This window comes from Leuciscus leuciscus, assembly GCF_965113295.1.
Source record: "Leuciscus leuciscus genome assembly, chromosome: 21".
Taxonomy (NCBI): Eukaryota; Metazoa; Chordata; class Actinopteri; order Cypriniformes; family Leuciscidae; genus Leuciscus; species Leuciscus leuciscus.
This window is the reverse complement of record NC_138745.1, coordinates 21,118,776-21,142,869: the sequence shown is the minus strand read 5'-3', so window position 1 is coordinate 21,142,869 and position 24,094 is coordinate 21,118,776. Positions and strand designations below refer to the sequence as shown.

The 24,094-nt window shown below is 37.9% G+C and overlaps 1 protein-coding gene and 1 long non-coding RNA gene across 3 annotated transcripts in view; one reads left to right on the top strand and one right to left on the bottom strand.

Annotated features, from left to right (window-relative positions):
• Positions 1-24,094, bottom strand: part of ca10a (carbonic anhydrase Xa) — a 194,363-nt gene that overhangs the window by 149,920 nt on the left and 20,349 nt on the right. For both annotated transcript variants that reach the window (XM_082151070.1, XM_082151069.1), the window contains one exon: positions 19,622-19,696. In XM_082151070.1, the coding sequence (XP_082007196.1) occupies positions 19,622-19,696 (75 nt within the window). The remainder of the gene's footprint in view (positions 1-19,621; positions 19,697-24,094) is intronic.
• The window catches only part of LOC309484729, a 318,851-nt gene that overhangs the window by 279,009 nt on the left and 15,748 nt on the right, over positions 1-24,094 (top strand). The gene's annotated exons all lie outside the window — the stretch shown is intronic.

Sequence of the window (24,094 nt, the reverse complement as noted above, 5' to 3'; positions counted from 1 at the left end):
TATTTTTTTTGTTTGTTTGTTTGTTTGTTGATCAAAAAGTACAAAGTAGATAGGGAAAACTAGGATGCCGGGTTTATTCAAAGCGCCGCCGTTACTGTTTACAATGCGTGGAATGGTGTGCTGTGATTGGTTGAGCGGATTTATCGCATTCTGCAGAGAAATGAGACTGGCGTTTGTCGCAGTTTGGAAAGAAAGGGAGAAAACATGAGAGAATAACATGGTGGATATCGCATTTTACGTCAAATTTAAAATGGACTTATCAATACCGACCCTACAATACTGATTTTTGCAGGAACACATTTTTTTTTTTAAATGGCATTTAGGAACCAAACTCTTCATATATATACATATACACACACACACACACACACACACACACACACACACACACACACACACACACACACACACACACACACACACACTATATAATATATGTCTCTAATATATAGTGTAGAACTGTTGTCCCTATAATGAAAGTCAATAGGGCCCAAAACAACATTGGACCCCACTGACTTTCATTGTATACATGAAAAACATTTTTACACCTTTTCTCACAAAATAAAGAAAATCTTAGTGTTGAGATAAGCACATTTTATCTTTTTTCTTTCAACCGTCATTTTAACTTACCACACACACACAAAAAAAAAAAAAAAAAATACAGTATTTATAAATTGGACATTTTCTCTTATGTAGTAGGGGAATTGCATCACGTTCCAATGTAAACCAATCATAATCTGAACAGATTTCATCTACCATCCAAGACTGAAACATCTTGGTTCATTTTCATTTAAAGCCCTGCCTTTTTTTTCACCGATAATTTATATGGGACGTACATAAAATCTTTATAGAAGCTATAACATTAGCCCTTCTTTTGCTTTTAGGGCGTTTGAACTGCACATGTAAAAATATGGAACGGCAGCATTTTAATATAATCTGTAAGACTCCGCAGCACACCCCTGAGACTTCAACCTCTCTGTATTTCTCTTAAATGAGAGTGGCGTCAGAAATCACTTACATCTTTCTTCACCCCCTGGAGTGAAATTGGTTTGATCTGGAGCAGATAGTGCTGACGTACATGCTGAATTGTAAATGTAAAAAATCTACCACCTGTGAACCAGACATGAAAGTTCGGTTCAAATGACGGTGGTGAAGACATCCAAGAAATCGGAATGAATAGCACATTTATCTTCACTAACGAGGGCTCATTCAGCACCAGCTCTCGTATGCAAATGAACTGTGTTTATTTAGCGAATTTAGGATGGTCTACAATACATCACAGACATTTCAAACAACCTAATATATAAATGTCATTTAAAACTGTCAGGTTTCTAGCCACACCAGGAGTCTTTTGGCTTCCTGGTGGTGTTCTGACTGATGGATGATAACAGACCATTCAGGCTTGAGTGACAGGAAGGAGCGACTAAAGTTTCTCTCCCGAGATGTCCAGAGCAGTCTCGCACACATTCCGAACCATTCCAGTCCTCTCCTCCAGACCTTATCGTGCTCATACTCATCCCTGTCAGTCAAGCGGCAGTAAATAAAGAGCAGGTTATGAGAGTCTTCCTCCCTACACCCCATCCATCAGCCAGTCCCTTAATACCTACAGCTGTCATCATTTCTGAGGGGAACTGCCATTTGATGCATTTCACCACCGAGAAGAAAATTAGCTACTCTGGATATGTTTTTCCGCCTAAACTTAGCATTCCTGCATGCCTTCAGGAAAAAGCAGGGATGACTGTCAATGAGATGAATTACCATTCAGCTGTGTTGGGGATTTTTGTTGTCGGACCTCTTGCACCCAGAGATTATGGCGGCAGAATAATGCGTTTCCTCTATGGTTCACTCACACACAAAAGGCAAGATCTGCGCTGTTTGTGTGTTTTCTTTAATTACTATACTGTGTCACGCTTGATGGCTGGCTATCTTAGATCATTTGATGCTGTGGAGACCGAGATGAGATGTTAACTAAACATTGGCACCAACAAATGTTTTTTTTTTGTTGTTGTTGTTGTTGTTGAAGGTCACACTAAAATGGTTTTGTACTGTATTAATACTTCTAAATAACAATTTGAAATGGTTTTGGGGACTTCCAAAACAGAAATAATGGTGGTATTTCAAATTCCAAATGGTATTTAAATGGTAATACTTCTATATATATATATATATATATATATATATATATATATATATATATATATATATATATAGTGGGGAGAACAAGTATTTGTTACACTGCCGATTTTGCAGGTTTTCCTACTTAAAAATTACAGACCTCTACATGCTTTGTATCATAGGTACACTTCAACTGTGAGAGACGGAATCTAAAACAAACATCCAGAAATGATTTTGTATGATTTTTTTAATAATTAATTTGCATTTTATTGCATGACATAAGTATTTGATCACCTACCAAACAGTAAGAATTCCGGCTCTCACAGACCTCTTAGTTTTTCTTTAAGAAGCCCTCCTGTTCTCCACTCATTACCTGTATTAACTGCATCTGTTTGAACTTGTTACCTGTATAAAAGACACCTGTCCACACACTCAATCAAACATACTCCAACCTCTCCACAATGGTCAAGACCAGAGAGCTGTGTAAGGACATAAGGGATATAATTGTAGACCTGCACAAGGCTGGGATGGGCTACAGGACAATAAGCAAGCAGCTCGGTGAGAAGGCAACAACTGTTGGCACAATTATTAGAAAATGGAAGAAGTTCAAGATGACGGTCAATCTCCCTCGGTCTGGGGCACCATGCAAGATCTCACCTCGTGGGGCATCAATGATCATGAGGAAGGTGAGGGATCAGCCCAGAACTAAACGGCAGGACCTGGTCAATGACCTGAAGAGAGCTGGGACCACAGTCTCAAAGAAAACCATTAGTAACACACTACGCCGTCATGGATTAAAGTCCTGCAGCGCACGCAAGGTCCCCCTGCTCAAGCCAGCGCATGTCCAGGCCTGTCTGAAGTTTGCCAATGACCATCTGGATGATCCAGAGGAGGAATGGGAGAAGGTCATGTGGTCTGATGAGACAAAAATAGAGCTTTTTGGTCTAAACTCCACTCGCCGTGTTTGGAGGAAGAAGAAGGATGAGTACAACCCCAAGAACACCATCCCAATCGTGAAGCATAGAGGTGGAAACATCATTCTTTGGGGATGCTTTTCTGCAAAGGGGACAGGACAACTGCACCGTATTGAGGGGAGGATTGATGGGGCCATGTATCGCGAGATCTTGGCCAACAATCTCAGTAAGAGCTTGAAGATGGGTCGTGGCTGGGTCTTCCAGCATGACAACGACCCGAAACGCACAGACAGGGCAACTAAGGAGTGGCTCCGTAAGAAGCATCTCAAGGTCCTGGAGTGGCCTAGCCAGTCTCCAGACCTGAACCCAATAGAAAATCTCTGGAGGGAGCTGAAAGTCCGTATTGCCCAGCGACAGCCCCGAAACCTGAAGGATCTGGAGAAGGTCTGTATGGAGGAGTGGGAAGGAGTGGAGGAATCCCTGCTGCAGTGTGTGCAAACCTGGTCAAGAACTACAGGAAACGTATGATCTCTGTAATTGCAAACAAAGGTTTATGTACCAAATATTAAGTTCTGCTTTTCTGATGTATCAAATACTTATGTCATGCAATAAAATGCAAATTAATTACTTAATATGTGTGTGTGAGAGTGTGAGTGTGAGTGTGAACTAAATTAATAACTTGAAAAAAATGAAACATCACTGAACTTACTTAAGCTGGACTGTGATGCTATTTTCTTCTGGAAACTTTTTTTTTTTTTTGCATTATTTTCCTGTTGTCTCTGTGAAGCTGCTTTGAAACAATCTGTATTGTAAAAAGTGCTATATAAATAAATGTGACGACCTATCGGTGTGGGTAAAAATGTCAAGCAAATAAACAGGTTTGCTCATATGTTGCTGTAGAAATACCTTATTCACAGACGTTTATTATCAAATTTTCATTTGATTGCATTGTAAGAGGTTAATGAAATTGTTAGTTTTACAAATTGATTTGATTACCACCATTTTTAAAGGAAATTTGTATTTGACATTGCATTGTTTTTATATTCTATGTACTTCCGACACTATAACTTACTGTATATAAAGTCCAGTCATGAAAAGGAAAAAAACAATCTGTGATATACCGTGAAACCACCAGAATAAAAATAAATAAAAAAAAGATTTTTGGCCATACCGCCCATCACTGCCATGAGGGGATTTCACCCTTATGTAAAACAAAACAGTTTTGTTCAACAAGTTTTCTATGACACTGAAATGCCTGGAGTCGTCATTTCATGTGAATGTGCATCATTTCTGGCTGGAAAGGTGCTGGTATCCCTCTTATTCTGAATAAAGATTTTTTTACTCAATTATATTTGTTTGTTTGGGAACTATGAAATACTGTAAAATGTGAGGCTATATGTAAAGCGCTTTGGTGGCCATAGGTCTGTGAAAGCGCTACATAAATGCAGTCCATTTACCATTTAAAAGTATAAGCATTTCAGCAAATACCAAACGCATTTTAAATCTTCTTTAACGTGTTGAATACCCCTCTACCTCCTGAAGGACTTAATGTGCGCAAGAATACTCATTCATCAGTCAGAGGATAGGAGACACTGCTCATTTATTCATACATGGGATTATTAGGAGGCCATGATCAAACAGACCACAGTGTAAATGGGGCCAGGATAGCTGGGGCAACACCATTACCCTTTGAAAGCAGTTCCGGGTACATAATGATCACATACATCTCGGCTGATGTTATGTGGTACTGGAGGTTATTAATACCTTTTCAAATTGCTGAAACTAACTATGTTATATGAAGGTCACACTAAAAATGTTTTACCCTTGGCCCTGTCCCAGACTTGCAATCTTAAACGATTAAAATCCATCATTAAAAAAGTATTACATTCTTAAATATAATAATAATAATAATAATAAAGAATCCTGAAAAAAAATGCATCACGGTTTGCATAAAACATATTAAGCAGCACAACTGTTTCCAACACTGAAGACACTGTGCAGACTGGAGTAATTGATTCTGAAAAATCTTTTTCTTTTCGAATATTAAAATAGGAAAAGTTATTTTAAATTGTAATAATATTTCACAATATTACTGTGTTTACGAATCAGATAATTACAGTCTTGGCAAACATGAGATACTTATTTCAAAAACATCAGGGGAAAAAAACGTATGCAGACCCCAAACTTTTGAACGCTAATGTACACATCAAATGACCAGATCCTTGCTGATTCTCATCCCTATCTTATATATATATATATATATAAAATAGTCTCTGAGACTGCATATAAATATGTAATATTATACACTGTGAACCCTGACGCTCAAAATAATTAATTGGTTTTGAGTAGGACAAACTTAAATTAAATTAAACTAATTAGTTCAGTCAAATTACCTTTTATGAGTATTTAACACTTTCTTTTTCATATTTATATATATATATATATATATATATATATATATAATTTGAAGTATTACCATTTAAATACCATTTGGAATTTGAAATACCACCATTATATCTGTTTTGGAAGTCCCCAAAACCATTTCAAATTGTTATTTAGAAGTTCAAGTTCACAGAACTGATATATTTGAAGTAAACTGAACTGTTTTATTGCTTTGAGTTTTATGAAATTCTTTATTTTAATTTAGACAAAATTAAGTTTAACTGAAACGGCTGGGATGTCTATTTCCCAGCATGCTTTGCCAATGGCACTCGAAAGGGAGAGTAAACGCTACAATTAATTAATTGTTATGCTAATTTAGAAGAATTTCTGTTAATTTTGGTTTTAGGATAGTTACCATCATGGTGACAAGTGGTGCATGCAGCTTGATTTGAGAGCAAGCATATTAAACCTTTATATTGCTGCACTCATACAGCAAGTGCTATAACATTATATTGTTAACATGATAACAAATGAGCATGTTAGCAAACTAGCTTGTTAAAGCTAGTTAAGTTTATAAGAGTGTTCACATTGAGATTACATGAAAATGTTAAGCTAAATGTATGAATTAGTGTACTCAAACATTTCAAGTTAAGAACAATTAAAATGTATAAGTACAAAATATAAATCTGCCACAGTTCTGCTTACTTAAACTTTGACTTAAAAAATGTGAGGCAACTGATTGCCTTAATTTTTTTGCCAACTGATCTGAGTTTACAGTGTACCTACGATAGTAACAATAGCAACAATAATGTTGGGTACCCAATTTTCATATCCTGATGGTAATTTCTGCCTAAAGTGAATGTAGACTGGGCCATTTAGTGCCCAATGATGTATGTGCTGAAGGGAATCGATGTTTGTGGACTGCCTAATTGACATAATGCTTGTTAGTATATCAAAGCTGTCTACTTCAACTACTCTGTCATGAAAAACAAGTGTCTTGATTATTAAATCATCTACAAGCCATTTGCTTTGAAATGACAGAAACATCACTACTACTTTTTTATTTTTTATTTTTTACTTATGGTGCGCACAGGTTCTCCCATCAAAATGTCTCCTATCAGACTGTTGTATCACAGTAATTTTCCAGTGGTGTCAACATTCACGAACCAAACACTGTCTCAGCTATAAAATCTGTGTTGATCAGGACTGACTCAGACAGATTTATATGAAAATGTGCAGATATTCTTCAGTAATTCACAGAGAGAGAAAGATGCTTAGCATGACTTCCTCCATCTGCACCCTCTTTTTTTCTGGCAATGAACAGAATTTGTTTTGGCTGCCTTGAAAGTTGTGACAATTGCAGATTTGACACAAGCCATGTGCATGATCTGTGATGCAAGAGAGGGCTCAAAAGCACTGTGATATGCATAAAATCCTTTATGATGACATCCATGGGACTTATTGCAGCATAAAACAATTTCACATGTCAGCTGATAAATGTCAAAGCACATGAAGAGAAATTAAATAAGTTTTCAGTATAGTCCAACATATTTCTAGAGGGCACACGTGCTCCGTTTCAGAGACAGCTCAACTGGAGCTCCAATGGCTATTTTTCCCTGTTCTTAATTACTTTTCGACCAGTGGCTGTCAATCCGTAAACCGCTTCTAAGTGCTTGACATGCAGGATCTACCTGCCTATTAGCATCCTTTATCGATTTTATGTAGCTTAACCACAGCTTAAATTAAAGCTTTTGGTGACTTTCTAACATTATACACGTGTGCGATATGTGACAGGACAAACAGCATCAAAACAATTGTTAAAAGCTTCTTTACATATATCATGTAAATATAAATGCATGCTATGATATGTCCATTTGACACCGGTTAATTTGTTCAAATGTTTTAATTTGATCAAAAATAGTAAAAATAATTAGTGAAATATTAAATTGCCCCTATTATATTTTTTCAAATATGAACTTTCAAGCAGTGTGTATGGGTACAAAAATACACACTGTCTGTGAATGTAAACAGTCGGCAAAGTTGTAAAGTCGAAAGTGCACGTTAAATAAAGTTATCGCCTCCCAAAAGAAAGAATCGACTCTGAACCACCCAAACATGTTGTCGGGAATTCCAGTCTCACTTCCGTGACCTGCATACAGTATGTAACACAGTAACACATTTGCATAATGCCCGTCTATGGTCTTCATTGCCTGCCCGCTAACACTGTAGCTGGTTCGTGTCTGTACATGTCGAGAAGACACTGTTTTCTGCTCTGCAAAACAAGTTCTCTTTGTAAACACTTCCAAAGGATGAGGATGTGAAGAGTCAGTGGTTAAAATTACCACAGCGATGCAACAGCAGTATAACCTTTTGATGGCTCAAATCTCCATGTGGTCTAATGGGATTTACAAAATGCTTATTCATTAAAAATGGGACAGTACCCACTTCATTTGAACCAACTTGCTCCTCAGAATCACAACCTGTGAATATGATTAATTATTGACGTATATATTTTCTACCGGGTGTTCAAAATACGTATAGTTTTGTGTTTTATATTGTGTAGGTCTCAGGCTAACCTCTTTGCTAATCAGCTGTGGGCCCACTATTACCTAAAATTGTGTGCATTAATGCAGATTGTCTGTTGTTCTTGTTCCTTTAAGTAATTATAAAGGATGGAGCAAGATTTGTTTTACAAACTTTGTTACATCAGTTATTCACATTAGTCCTCGCCTCGGCTAATGCATGTGCTGTTATTAATACAGTTAATGATAGTTCCCACATGTGCACCGCAATAAACTAAAAATATACACATTGGTTTGTTGATAGACATTCAACTTGCTGATGGTGAGGATACAGTTGCAACATCTCAATGTATGTCAAACTGAGTAGCGTATCACTGAGAAACATCCTGCTGAAAGTAGTCCATGCGATGAAGGTTCAGGTTGAATTACTAGTTTTTCCAATTTCATCATTGGACTCGTGCTATCATGCCTTTTTTACAGTGGGTACAATCACTGAGCTTTAGGAAGCCTCCAGAGCTGAAATTCAGTTATGGTAATGGGCGTTTCGTTTCCAACACGCGCAGTAAGACCAATCACAAAAGAATGGGCCATCTGGCCAATCAGAGTACAGTAGGCTCGTAGAAAAGGGGGGATTTAGAGACCCTGAATGCTCAGACTAGTCATTTGAGAATCATTGAGACATGTGGTGATGTGCAATGTATATTTTGAGAAAAGGAAAGTACTTATTGACCTTGGATGAATAAACCATTGTAGGAGACCTCCAAAACACAATTATGAACCTTTAAAATAACATAATAGGGGCAATTTAATACAGCTTAGTGACTTCAAACTTTTTTATATTCATCTTGAAGTTAGTATGCATAATTAAATATCCAATATCGACCGATACTGTTAACCAATATGGTACAAATATGTTGTGCATCCCTGGTTACATTTTATGAAGGTGTCTCCAATGGAGTCTAATGATTTTCTGCTCTGTGTCAGATTTATTTATTTTACTGTGCCGCAAATATAACAGTACTGCAGCTATATAACATCATGCCACACTTCTACTCTGATTTGGAGATGGTTCTGTGACCGGGTGTAAACCAGTCTTCATTTATCACCATCCTCTCCCACAAAAATCAGCCAAGAGTTGAACATGTTCTAGCTCATCAACCACCAACGGTCAGGGGCACCATCCATTCCACAGCCCCACAGGCAAACACAGATCGCACTGATACAAGATACAGTATAGCAACAGTGGGACTCACAGATAACAGGCACTTTAGTTTGCCGGGCACAGCGCATTTAACAATCATCAAAATACAGCTGTCCCTTCCCCAACAAGAAGTCCTTCCCACACCTCTGGTGAATAAACAGGAACCAGATTGCCAATCCGACACCCCTCTCAGCACCTCAAGATGGTGTGCATCTGCGCCCAGCGTGATATTCCACAGGATGTGACTCGGACTCAAAGACAAAGGTTTAAAACCTTTCTCCAGCTTTACCTCTTTAAACCCTTCTTTTTGCCCTCCCTTATAGCATTGAAAAGTGTAATCCTCTAAAAAAGGATCAAAGAGCTCATAATACCACAAACATAAATACGGTATCATAAACTATGAGCTTGGACGTCTGGCTTGCTCATGTTATGTAGGCTGATGCCCCTTTTCTGACCCCAACTAGGGATGGGCATGATTAATCGACGATCGATAATTGATCATTAAGAATTTCGTCGATCACGTTAATTTGTTATCGATTAAACTAATGCAGGTTGTGTTGCGTAGTGTGAGTCTTGAAGCATTGAAATTAATTTCACTGTGTGGCAGCAATTAAAAATTTTACCACCCGGGGGCGATATTTGACGCCATACTCAGTTACCTGCGAGTTTCCGTTTTGATTTCAAAAGAAGAATCATGGCGAAGTGTGGCGTGGGACCATTTTGGTAAAAAAAAAAGAAAAAAAAAAAGACTTACACACGGCATCGCAGTGTTTGCAGTGAACTAAGTACAACATGGCCACGACTCATATGATGTACCAGTACCACTTAAACAAAGTGCATCCGACCCTGGTTAATGTCGGTGGCGGTGCATCCTGCTCTCAGTCTCAACCTAGCATCAAGTCGGCGTTAGCACGGAGGACAAGGTTCCCCGGGCTGGCCAAGTTAGCCCAGAGGTACCTGTGCATCCCGGCAACGTCAGTCCCCTCAGAGCGGGTGTTTTCGGCGGCTGGACTGACGGTCACCAGGTTGCGGTCGCGTCTGACCCCAGATCACGTCAACATGCTTATCTTTCCAAACAAAAATCAGTAGACTGGTGCAAAAGTTGTATGTGAGTTACTAGTTATTTTTATGAGGCTTTGTTAAGTAGCCTAATTTGTTAAGAAGCCTAATTAATTGTTAGGTAGGCTAATCTCTCTCACCCTCTTTCTCGACTCCGTGCCTTGGATAGTTTTTACATACAATAAAAAAATGGTGTAATGTGTACGTACGTTATATTGACCAAACATGACATTCATAAAGTTACAAATGATTCCCATTTCAAATAAATTCTGTTCTTTTTAATTTTCAATGCATCAAAGAATCTTTAGGGGAAGCAGCACAACATTTATACTAAGAAATGTTTCTTGAGCTCCAAATCAGCGTTTTAGAATGGTTTGACACTGAAGAAAATTTCACATGATAAATTATGAATTATGATTCATTAAAAAGCAATTAATAATTATCAAAGACTATAGAATAACACAAGACGCATCACTTGTATTGTTTTGAATGGGGGAAAATGCAATGCTCGCCCCCGCCTTCAAAAACAAGAGTCAATGGCTGACTGGTAAAGTCATCGCGTCACTGCAACTGTCGTTCCTATAGAAACAGTCAGACGCGCGATTTCACTGCGCATGCGCATAAGCTTGATCCAGCCTGAAAAATTTAGTTTTCTGTCACGATTCGAGCATTTAGAAACAAAATTTATGAGACAGTTGTTGTCAGATTTAAAATATGAAATTTAATCGGATTCGTAAGCTTGGCAAACGGTTTTGGAGAATTTGATGTTTCCCCATTCAAATAGATAGGAGCTGTACTTGTACACCCGAGAGGCGTTTCAAAGATGGCCGCCGAGTGAAATGACTTGTCTTAAAGGGACTTTGATAATTATATATGAATTAATAACATTTTAAAACATTAAAATAGAAAACATGGATTTTAAATTGTAACATTCCACAATATTACAGTTTTATGTCGGGTGTATGCAATATGCATATGTTGTAGAAGCTCACACACAAGCTATTTTTTTCCATAAAAAAAAAAAAAAAGCCAATCATTGATGTTTGTATGGTCGAATCTCGCATCATGTGAGAGCAAGTAGGAGCCGAACCGAGGATCTTACAAGTACCCTCAAGTTCCCCATATTTTTTAAATGTGTTGCAAAATATAAGGGAGCTGAATTGGACCATACAGGCTCTCCCCTATTAAATATGACATATACAACTACATCACATACAGCAGGCTACTAGCAACCCTATAGAATGTGCATACACTGACACACGCTAGTTTTTGTTGAACAAAATTACCATGCTGTTCTTTTTCCGTGTTTGGTGTCAAATCTCACATGATTGCCATCGTCTTGCCATGCGGTACGGTCGCACTGTGTGATAGCTGCTTTGACAATTATGAAGTTAACTGACTCATAACATATACAAGGGCTCACGAATGTCTAAACTTGCACAGTGTGCGCCCCAGCTTTTACTTTTTTGGATCAAATAAAAAAATCTTCTTTCAAAACATGTAAAATAATGTTACTGACCCCAATCTTTTGAATGGTACACTGTAGCATATGGATGTGGTCAAAATGCTTGATTGTGCTGGAGGCGTCATAAAAACCTTACCCCTTTCCATTTTATTCAAACTTGATCACTGGCCCAGCCCTGAATAGTTGCAAAGCAACTTCTCTTCAAAGGCTGTTATCACCTCTGCTCCCCTGGACTACCCTAGCGGAGAGGGTGTCTGGAGCTCTCCTCAAGCTTCAAAGACAGCACAGGAGAGAAGGGGGTGATGTCTGATTACCCCCATCATCAGACATCACCAGCCATAGAGACTACAACAAAACTTGCATTGCACACAGGAAAGGACATTGACTCCATTTTATCCACAACCAAACTATATATAGTATTGTCCTGTGTTTTATGCATGTCCCTATGCCATATTAACTTAGATATACCTCTGTAGTTGTGGTAGTGAAACTCCAAATGCTTGTATCCATGTATAAATATGTATCACTGTTTTCAATGTTTGCAGACCCTATCTGTTTGATATTGAAATAATTCTCTACTTGTGTCTTAATTAATGTGTATAGTATGTTACAATAAATGCATGTCTTAATTGATGGTGTATAGCATGTTATTATAAAATGAATCATACTATTTTTACCATACTGTGGTGTAAAGCTGCACAAATTCTGTTGAGGCCCACGCAGCCTCTCGAGGACAAATCTAAACAAATGAGCGCAGCTCACACAAAAAATAACTCAGTTAACAACACACAAAATATGGAGTCTTTATATTTTTAACATGTTAAGCAACCTCACATGACGAGTGCTGTTTTCCTGAATACCATCACGATTGAAAATGTGACATTGATTTCCTACAACAGTTCAAAAAACATTTAAAATTAAGTCACTTACATTTTAGATGCAATATTGGCTGTTTTTGTTCGGTTTCAGCCACGAAATTGGTCCAAACAAAGATCACAGGAGAATTATAGCTCATATCACAGCAACACTCAACTGTGTTTTCATTACTGAATGATTCAGCATTTTGAACGAATCGGTTGAGTCAAAGATTCACTGACCCATTCATAAACATCTGTCTCATTCTTGAATGAATCAGCCATTTGAACGAATTGTTTGAATGAATTAATCAATGACTCACTGTTATGTTTAGTGTTATGTTTAAAAGTATCATTCTTTCCAACGTTTCCTATTTGTATATTTAAAACAATCTCATAACATTATTAAATGCAATTGTAATTTTTCAGTGTAAATTATTTAATTTGATCAGCCTGGCCTTAGACCCCTCGGCCACTGTACCCCAACGTGGCTCCTTTCTTGGGCCGTTTTCTCGCCATTTTTTCAGAAATAGAGAAAACATTTGGTGCGGACCTTCATCGTCAGGCTCTGAAGCCCGCTGAGTTTGGCCAAGGAAAGCAAAAGCGGCTGCGTTTGGAAGAGACCGGGAGCAAGCAGTGTCACTACTCCAGTCTTTTCGCTTATCATAGCAGCCACAAGTGCCTTCTAAAGCAGCTACCTTGGCAGCAGTAAATCGAACCCATGCCCAAGGCCGCATTAATGCATGGGCTTACCTGGGCTGAAGCCCAGGGGCCTCCCAAGTTCAGGGGCCTCCCATGTTCAGGTTCATGATGAGCTGAAAAGGTCATATTGTTTTAACTTTTGGGCGTTGGTAGTGCTGTCGCTCTAATGTTAGTGGTAGTGCTGTCGCGAATAGAGCGTCTGGCGCGAGTGATTTCAATGTTAAGTCAATGCAAAGACGCGTTCACGCGCGTCTAGAGGTCCCGCGGCGCGAATGAGGCGTTAGACTGCTCGTCTGGCCACATCTATACAAAACACCACCACAAGTGAAATTATACAACTATATAATTTTAATTTGACTAGGAATTAGGCTCAAAAGAAACAGTATGCTGTTGGGAGAGGGTTTTTATATTACCACACAGCAGTGTTCAGGGATTAAATCATTTACTAGATTAACGATCGATCAATCTACAAATTAAACTCACTCATACTGTCATAAATTACTAAAACGTCATCCGAATTTGACAAATAATCAATTTTCTTGTCCCTAATAGTCAACATAATGCAAGGGAAACTGTAAAATGAACTGCAGCAGTGCTAAACTTGCATCATAAAACTACAACACTCGAACTATTAATGTATGAATTAAACTCACTGAGACTGTCGACAGTTTCTTTTCCATGCATTATTTTATTATATCCATGTTTGTGGTTAGTTACAGTCAAATCATATAAAACAGTGAAATCGCCCTTGAACTCTTCTGTCTTGCCTGCACTGCACTCGAGACGGTGACGGAAGCTGAGCTCCACTGAAAGGCTTCTTTCCTATTGGTTGTCGCTCGTGAAAATCGCTTCTCATTTGCATAAAGTTGAAATTTAGTTGCTGTGTGTGGTTGTTAAATAAAGTGTCTTGTGTTTATGTGCTCAGTGATATGTTAATAACAATATTAAAATTAAAAACAATATAAAAAAAACTCACTGTTGTAGGTCTCGAAAGAAACTAATGCATTTTGTGATGTAGATTACCTAGATAGGCTTTTACACTTTTTTAAAATGAGACTATAAATCGAGGGGATGGGGGGCCTACAAAACCTCTCAGCCCCGGGGCCTAACATTAGGTTAAGGCGGCTCTGCCCATGCCCCCGAAGAGACTGGACCCTTAATCCAGCATCTTAGACCGCTCGGCCACACTAACTTGTAAGAGCCCCTTCCGTGGGCCATTTTCGCCAATTTTTTCATTTAATGTCTCGCTTCTCCACAGTTAAATCCGTTGAAATTCCAAAACTCTCAATGACTAACTCCATTATTATACACTATACATTATTATAATATTTAAATTCATTTTTGAAGTGACATTATAATAAATTGTACGTTTTTGTTGTCCCTGATTCAAGAGGGTGCAGATTTTCAGTCGCTTTTGCGCCTTTTCGGAGCACACTTAAGGTGTCTGGCTGTATTTGCTCAATTTGACTTTCGTTAGGGCAGTATAGGCTATTACTAATATCATAGCCTTATGTCCACATTAACCCATCCTCTGTGACGGCCGAGAAACCACAACGTGAAATCCGATGATGCCGCAATACGGCGGTGTGCATTGTCCTATTTGTCAAGATCAAGGGTCCAGTATACCTCTAATATAACGGCCTTATGTCCCCTTTAACACATCTTCAATGGAGGCTGTGAAATGGGCTGATGATGCAATATGGCTGTGTGCACTGGGCTGATAAAAATCTTGGATTTCGTTAGAGGAGGTCGGCTAGTACGAGGAATGAATCCAGCTTTATTCGTTTGTCTTTTAAGTGTGAGCCTCCCCTTTATATCTAAAGTCCTCTATGTCTATGGCTCTGCTCGCAATAAGTCCTGTTAGAATTGAATCAATAAAATAAGCATTTCTCCACCACCAGGATGCGTTAAATCAGACAAAGTGTTTTAATAAAGGGGGGTTTTATCTTGTGAAATACAAAAGTTTGGTACATTTTACTGTTCCAATATTTTTTTTTTAATGGGACAATATAAATACACTGCCCAAACGAAATCCAAATTATCTTTTTTTTTTACTGTACCAATGTTTTTTTAGTTTTTTTATGAGCCATGCAGAGTTAAATTCGTTAAAGTTGACATAAGGCCTTGAAATATGACCTACTGCCCTAACGAAAGCCCTATGCATGCGCATCCATTCTTTAAGAATTTTCTTCATAGTAAAACGGCAGTGATGCACAAAGGAAATATATTATAGAGACAGAACACATAAAACAGAAAAAAGTTTCTTGTGCGCACACAAAAGTCGGTATTTTATTTATTTTTGCAAAAGGTCCCTAGGGGCTACGTACGGCATTTACATTTTTTAGAACCAACTAATACTGCGCAAACACACAAATTATATATAAAAACAGTAATTTTTCAAGTCATCATTTAAATATCATGACCTTAAATATTCACTTTTTAGAAGCCTTGCCCCAAGGATTTACGAGTACGACATGGAGAAACGTAACCTGGCCAAGAAGAGGAAGTAATCACATGAAAGAGAAATTGATCTTACTCCAAGAAAGAACACCCATTAACCTCATACTTGCAAATAATTACATTATAAACACTATAGCCCATGCTATTTCCCCCTCACTCCACAACAAATCCTTTAAATGTAATGGTACTCAGAACAGAGCAAGTTTTTTTTTTTTTTTTTTTTTAGCTATAAATAATATATTAAACTATAAAATAAAACACAAATTAGGCTACAGTGGCATTCATTATAATAAACAACATAAAAACATCAAGCCAAAATGAATTGTGACCCGTGCTGGCAAAATGAGTCGGAATGCGCACGGGCTGAGCAACAGGCAAAAAAGGTGAAATGTGTACATTTTGGAATTTGAGGCTTTCACAAAAAATGTATCATTATGGTCAAAAGATTTGATCGTTTTCTGAAAGGAATACCTTTCCATGAGTTTTAAATTTAACTTACTCATCAACATATATTAGATATTGTCTAATATTGCCTGTCACATTAATCTGACATCGCTAGCTTTTATCTAAATCGTTATCACTAGCACAACACGCAAGTATCTCGCTAGCCTGTAAACCTGCCATCCGTGCTTGCCGTCTTTTCTCTTGCGTGCACATGCGCCTTTTACAAATCAAACAACTGTGGTGAGTAGGATCAGTCAACAAACGTGGTGAGTAATGTCTTACTCAAGATTTCTAAAAAGATTTCAGAACTAGAGACACGAATCCAAACTTTAATCAAGGATAGTAAGAATGCAAGGGCTTTAGATACTGCTTTGGATGCGACTAGCTTACATGTCACCTCTTCTTGAGTCTCTCCATCATTGTCTGAATCCGGTTTGAACATAAAAGGCTAACAGTTTTTGAAATTTTCAGTGCATGTCTGACGTGTGAGTGCAAGCTGTTGAAGCTCCGCCCTCTGTGCTGGGAGCAGCAGCTCATTTGCATTTAAAGGAACAGACACAAAACTTTGCTCACCCTCAAAACTTGACTTAACATGCTATATAAAAAAATCTGTGGGGGATTTTGAGCTAAAACTTCACATACACACCCTTGGGACATCAAAGACTTATTTTACATCTTGTGAAAAAGGGCATTATACCACCCCTTTAAACATTGTATACATTTTAAAATATAGCTGATTACTTAAAAAGCACTATATAGTTTAGCTCCGCAGTACTTGAGCGAGCTCTTAAAGGACAAGTTCGGTATTTTACACTTAAAGCCCTGTTTTCAGATCGTTTCTGATGAAATACAATGGTTAAGATTGAAATTTGGACAAATGCTGCTGGCCCGAGAATTTTCGGTTTCTGTGGTATCATCCAATACAAGTCAATGGAGTTGGACAAAAACTACGATAAAAAAGAACCTAAAGGTTTTCTGTTAGAACGGTGTCGTGTTAGCGGCCCCTAAGTTAATAACTAATTATCGTTGCGACGGAAGTGAATCAATCAAAACTAACTTAAGCTGGACAATAACTTTATTCTAGAGCTGCTGTAAAGCCAAAACAATCTCTGTTACTTTAATTTCCTATTATCACTGTAAAGCTGCTTTGAAACAATCTATGTTGTTAAAAGCGCTATATAAATGAAGGTGCCTTTCCTTTGCTGGTGCTTCTCCTCAGCACAAGTTTGGTATAGTTGTAAAGTGCAGCGTTCAAACTTTGTGAATATTCATAGTGAATTATAGATAGCATGAGTCTGAACCAATGAAATGTGATTTTCATACCCATGCTGATATAAACAAAACCAGCGTGTTGCTAACCAGTCGCAATAACACCTTCTGTGATTAATCAAAACACCCACCGTGGTGGCGCATTGCGATATCATGGAAGTGTCCATCCTCTGAAAACACGACAGAAATTAAAAAAATGTCAAGCTCTGAAGTCAATATTCCATCGTTATATGCCTGTTTTGTAGTGGGTATGGATGATAGTGAGTGCTCGGTCTGTGGCTAATGCTAAATTCACTGCAGTAGCCGAATCTAGTTGGAGCAATTGACATGGAACATTTTTCTTATTAATGACTACTTCAGTGCTAATGTGCCACCACCAAAACAAGATGATTGTGGACATTAATGTAGCAAATCTTGATAAATGGTTGGTTGGGCATGGACACAATATGGAATTGTCAAGACTGTATTAAAATTAACTTTGCTACTGTAGCCATGTTGAGCACTATTAATCTTTCCACACATCCATGCAGTAAAAAAAGTCATGCAAGTTCTTTAACAGAATTTAGTTTTTTTTTAAATAATCTTGTTAACATGAGATGGGTAAAAGTATCCAAACAACTGTTCCCTTGTCTAATAAAACATAATATATTAAAGCATCGTTGGTGTTTCTAATGTTTCTGAAAAAAAGAAAAAAAGAAAAGAAAAAGGAAATCGTGGGTAACGCAGGTATGGTATCGCTGATAGGCGACACAATGACCCGTGTCCTGGTTAAAATTGCTTATTCTGGATTGAAACATTCTTGGAAACATCTGGGATTATGTAAGTACACAAGTCAACAAAATATAACACGGTTCTAGTGGTTTTTGGATGTTTTAATCCAAAAATCTTACATATTGTGCCTTTAATTATTTAAGTGAGATATCATATAGTCCTATATTTAGGCCTTTTTCATAGTTAATCTTATCGGTTTCTCTCTGCTGCTGAATCCTCGTGTTCTGTTGTTTATGCTGCTATTTGTGCATGTAAAGCTATAAGCTAAACCCCTGGAAATAAAACATTTGTGGTATTAATGGGTCACATACACCCATCTATTCTATTTTAATTAAATTTTAATTTGCTATTCTAATCTAGTCGTTTAACGGTTAATGATTGTTCGGTTGTCAGACTCGGTCAGGAAAATAATATAAATCAACAAAATGTTCTCATTACAAGTCTCCACCCAATTTACTATGCTGCACGCAAGTTCATGCTAACTTATATAAACTTACACAAGCTGAGACCTGACGTGAGATTTGATCTTAGCCACCGCTCACGTCCATATTGATAAATGCCAAGTTTTGCATGGAAACGACTGTACTACCAGTTTTCTGTCATACGTTCATTTCTTAAATGAGGCCCAATGTCTCTGAGATCTGTATAAATGTGGCACTGATAATGAAAGTGGCAAACATTTATTGATTTTTAAAATCCGCATTTTAACTGAAGCAATAATTTAGTGTAAGAGATTTGAATCTAAGTTAATTAAAAAGGATAGACAGAAGAAAAGACAAAAAAACCTGCTGCAGATGTTACAACCCTCTTAAAAAACGAATTTACAAAACTGCCATCCTCACTTCCCTATTACTGAAGTCAGAACATCTTGGAAAAATTGGACAGATTCTTGATCTTGTAAACATTTCAGAAGAACCCTTAATCTGAACAACTGAAAAATAGAATATTTTTACAAAAATAGAGGAAACTTAAATATTTCATGCATTTCAACATGTCTGGCATTTTAATTAATGTTGTGAACTCTTCCACTTTCTTTCGGGAGCTCTAATCCTGCATCATGCTGTCAATGAGAAGTACAAAACTGTTTTTAATGTCACACTGTATGCACGCAGCTTTACTGCCAGGTAAGCGAAAGGGAATTAATCAAACTCCAACAATCTCTACAGGAGTTAAAGAAGAATTAAAAAAAGTCAGAATCATTCCAGTGACTTGGTTCATGCTGGTGGTTTTTGTAAATAAAAAAAAATTAAAAAAAAAAATTAAAACACGCTTCACTGATTCCAACGTTAATGAACTTTAATGAATAAAGTTGTTAAGAGAGATAATATTTACTCAATGATTAAAAAAAGTGATTTTACGTCACAAAGCCATAATTGCTCTGTAATTAGTACAATCCATGTGTGTGACATGAGCATAGGGAACACCATTTGTGAACTGATAAAAAGCTGTTGTAAAATGATTACCTGGAACAAAGCTCCCCTGAACAACTTCTTTGTAAGCCCACCATCCCTCATGGATTTTGGGTGGATTTGGCTGAGCTGTGAGGAAAGAAGAGGAAAATTAGAGTGATTTAGAATTAATTATAGAAAAACATTTTTATTGAATTTGACCATTCATTGTTTTCTGTCATTTTCCCATTCAAAAATGATTTCTGGCAAACAGCCTTGCAAGAGAGGCACAAAGCAAACAAAATTGGAATTAAAAACCTCCACTTTAGTTCTTCAAACATTAGAATGGAGAGGCATTCTGGATGGACCTGACAAGAGATCCGATTGAACCAGGGCTGTAGTTTATAATTGAAGTGACCAAGTAAAGATCCTGCTGCTAAAGGAGTTCAAGGCCTGAATTACGAGGCAAGATTTTAGGATATTGCATTTTTACACCTAAACTTTCTTGTCCTTGCTGCCGCTGAAAAACATGACTGTTGGGCCAGAGGTGGCAAGGCTGCCTTTTAATGGAACTCGAGGAGGGTTAATCCTTCCATCAAGGACAAGAACTAATGCAGGAGAGTGGTTCAATTTCACACACACACAAAAAAAGGTGGTGGCTAGAGAGGTGAAAATGCTTCCTCCTCTTAGGGGATCTACTGGGGGGGGGGGGGAAATGAGCACCACACCGAAGCTAACGATTTCACTGAGTGCTACTTTATCTAAACATACGCAGTTGAAAGTCCAAAATTAAAGTCGACTGCAATTGCTAACACTGCTTTATTAAAGATCCCCATGAATGAGGATCACTAGATATGGACAGATTTTTCAGACGGTATTAATACTTCCGAATAGCAATTTTGAATGGTTTTGGTCTAGTTCTCTGATGTCTTCCAAAATAGCTGATAATGGTGGTATTGGATTTACAGTGACACCTACAGGAGAGGATGCAGTATCATGCAAAGTAAAAAGGTTTGCTTTCCGATGTCAATGAAGACATACATGTACCCTTTTCGCAGATATGTTTTTGTCACACAGTTAATTTATTCCGCAATCATGTTTCCAACAACAGACCAAGAAAAAATAAGCAGTATTCGACTGGTCATGACTCATGTGATTAATATACTGTAGCAGACACCTTATGTAAAAAAAAAATAAAAAAAAAATCCAACAGCTTTTCCTTGGACAGTGAAATGACTGAAGTCATCATCTCATGTAAAAATACATCATTTCCTGGCTATGAAGATGCATCCCTCTCTTCTGCTTTTTAAATCCATATTATATTGCTTCTTGGTGTTACAAAAAAACAAAACAAAAATCTTTAAACATAATAATTTTTTATATAAAGCACTGTGCATTAAATCATCATTACTAATGTATGAAATGTAAGGCGGGTGCCAGCAAGTTTGAGCGACCCCTCGAGAAAACAAAAGACTCTCCTGAGAATTAACATTTGAACTCTCTCACATATGTAACAGCAGCATACGAGACGCACCACAGAGTGCAGTTCACACCTCACTTTTCTCACCATCTCCCCCCTTCTCACCTAAAACTCGCTGAAAACCAATGCAGTGTTAAGTATGTACAAAAAGTAACTATACATGTTTGGTATCATTTAAATTGTCTCAGTGCGGCTGGTAAAATGGTCTCATTCTCCCAACCATAATGAAAAGCTAAAAGAAGTGATAAAATATGAGAAAAGTGATGTGTCCCTTATTAAAGGTGTTCCCTCCCCCAGATCCTCCATTCAAACTACATCCTGTATGTAAAACAACAACCCATTCAATTACAAATTCTGATCTCACAGTTGTGAACCCCTCAACAGGGGACCAAAATCGAATTATAATGACAGATGAAACCTTTTTTGGTAAGAATACTGAATTATCTGGGTTTATAAGGAACGTGGGAAAAAGGTTCGGGGAGTCTGTAGGTAGACTTCCCACACAATCGCTGTGTGTAGTTTTTCATTGCCAGGTAAATATTTCTTTAATTCCTCGATTTCCGAATTGTTGTTGTTATGTTTGAGCGACCAGTGATTTTATTATATGAATTGGATTTTGAATTACTGTTCCATTACCTGGTCAATAAATTGTAAACATTTGATTTTATTCTGACTGACTCTAAAATTGTTTTCCCAATGTTCCCGCAAGTCTGCGTCAGATTAATGACGACTAATATTTGACATTCATTCAAGTGTACTTGATTTGCATAGACAAGTTATTTCCATTTAGGGCAGCAAATGCTGTTTGATCAACCTAAATCTGGGTGTGTCTAATTACCTCTGTTTTAATTTAATGTTACTTTAGATAAGTTTACGTGGGAAATCACGACATTGCCAATTCAAAGCTATTATGAGAGAAGTAATGTTGTTCAACTTATATCTGTAATAGTGGCCATAACTCTACCGAAGTAAACGTTTAAATTAAGTTCAAGTGTATGCAATTCCATGGGGGCTATACCAAAGTATATTTGATTGTGTAAACGTGAACGTGACCGATCTCAGGTATATAGCAATTACCTCTGTTTGATGACCAAAACTGACGAGATTGTGATCGTGAGACCCGCAGAAGATGCGAGGACCTCTAAGCGACATAGCTTCCTGATCTGAGCGGGTTAAACATTATTAAAGCGTTAAAAAGAATAATCAAACACTTATCATGCCCAGATATCAAAAGTCAGATGAAATAACGAGTTAATACATGAGTAAATGTACTTCATTTAATCTTGTTGTGTTGCGTAAAAGGAAAGACAGTAACGCGCAAAAACCTTCACCCATATTATTGGAGACCACCCATTGGACCGATATATGGGCTTACAGCAATATATTTTTTTTTTTTGGCCCGTGCGAAACGTACAGACGGCCCTGTCCATCATGCTGGAAAATGCACAGATGATCACCAAACTGCTCCTGGATCATTGGGAGAAGTTGCTCTTGCAGGACGTTTTGATACCAGTCTTTATTCATGCCAATGTTTTTGGGCAGAATTGTAAGGGAGCCCACTCCCATGAATGAAAAGCAACCACACATGGATGGTCTCAGGAGGCTTCACTGTTGGCACAGCACAGGACTCATGATAGCGTTCACCTTTTCTTCTCCGGACAATCGATATTCCAGATGTCTCAAACAGTTGGAAGGTGGCTTCATCAGAGAAAATAACTTTGCAAAATAACGGTCCAATCTTTGTACTTCCTGAAGAATTTCAGTCAGAAAAGCGGCTTCTTTGCTGCCCTTCTTGACATCAGGCCATTGTCCAAAAGTCTTGTCCTCGCACTGTGTGTGTGTAACTGCGGATGCACTCACACCCCCCTGCTGCCAATATTGAGCAAACTCTGCACTGGTGGTGACACAAATCCATAGCTGACTCAGGAGGAGACGGTCCAGGCGCTTTCTGGATACTCTGGGACGTCCTGAAGCCTTCTTCACTGCAGTTAAACCTCTCTCCTTTAAGTTTTTGATGATTCGGTAAATGAAATTATGTTAGCTGGACAATGAATATTTTTGCAACTATTTAAACTGCATCTGATCACAGCACAATATTTTAGAAACAATGTAAATCAACACAAGCAGCAAACTTTGCAAAACACATACATTTGTGGCCGATACATTTGGCCATGGCTGTAGGGATCAAGTTTGGTCATAGTGTTCCAAGTCTCACACCCAGCAAATATCTAATTAAACAGCATACATTAGCAACTGTTTGAATGTGTCAAAACTATGAAAACTTCAAAATCTTTATATCTCTCCACCAATTGATGAATGTCACAAATCCCTCTCCCTCTCTCTGGCTCAGGTATCTTGTCAGGATCTATCTTCAAGCAGAAGTTAGTATGGAGTGAGAGGCAATAACAATTCATCAGCCATGTTCTCCTGAGGGACACTGGCGTAATAATACAGGGGAGCTTTAGTGGAAGCTCCAGGACAAGCATCAGACACAGCATCTCTCTCCCTCTCAGTCGGGAAAACAATACTCCCATCCCTGCAGCTCAAAGCTGCCGTCATTATCAGGATGGAGACTGGATAGGAAAACATAACGCCAATTGATCATTTCTGAAAGCAAAAGACTGAAGCACTCCAGACTTGATGCGAAAAAAAGCTTTCCATAGAACCTCCAAGGAAGAAGTTTTATGTCTAGTGTGATTAAAATGAGAGTTTTGATGGCTTTTATGCAAGTGTATACGGCTGTGAGCTTACAGGGACTAAAGAACTGTTGTGATTGAATGTAATTCGTTGCACTCAGATCTTATGTGTGTCCCAGTTGAATGTGCAGGGCTGCATGAAAATGAGACATCACATATTTCATTATGACAGCAGTTTGAGCAAAGCAGCTAAGTTCTATTCCATTTCCCACACAGCTTGGCGGTGCCCCAATAACATATGTACTGGCTTCAGCAGAAAGAAATACCTCAAATCTATAAAGCGAAAACTAAGTCAGAGCAGAGGTCATACGGAATTTAAAGCGGTTAATTTCAACATGTCCCGTCTAAATGACTTCACATAATTGGCGGTGT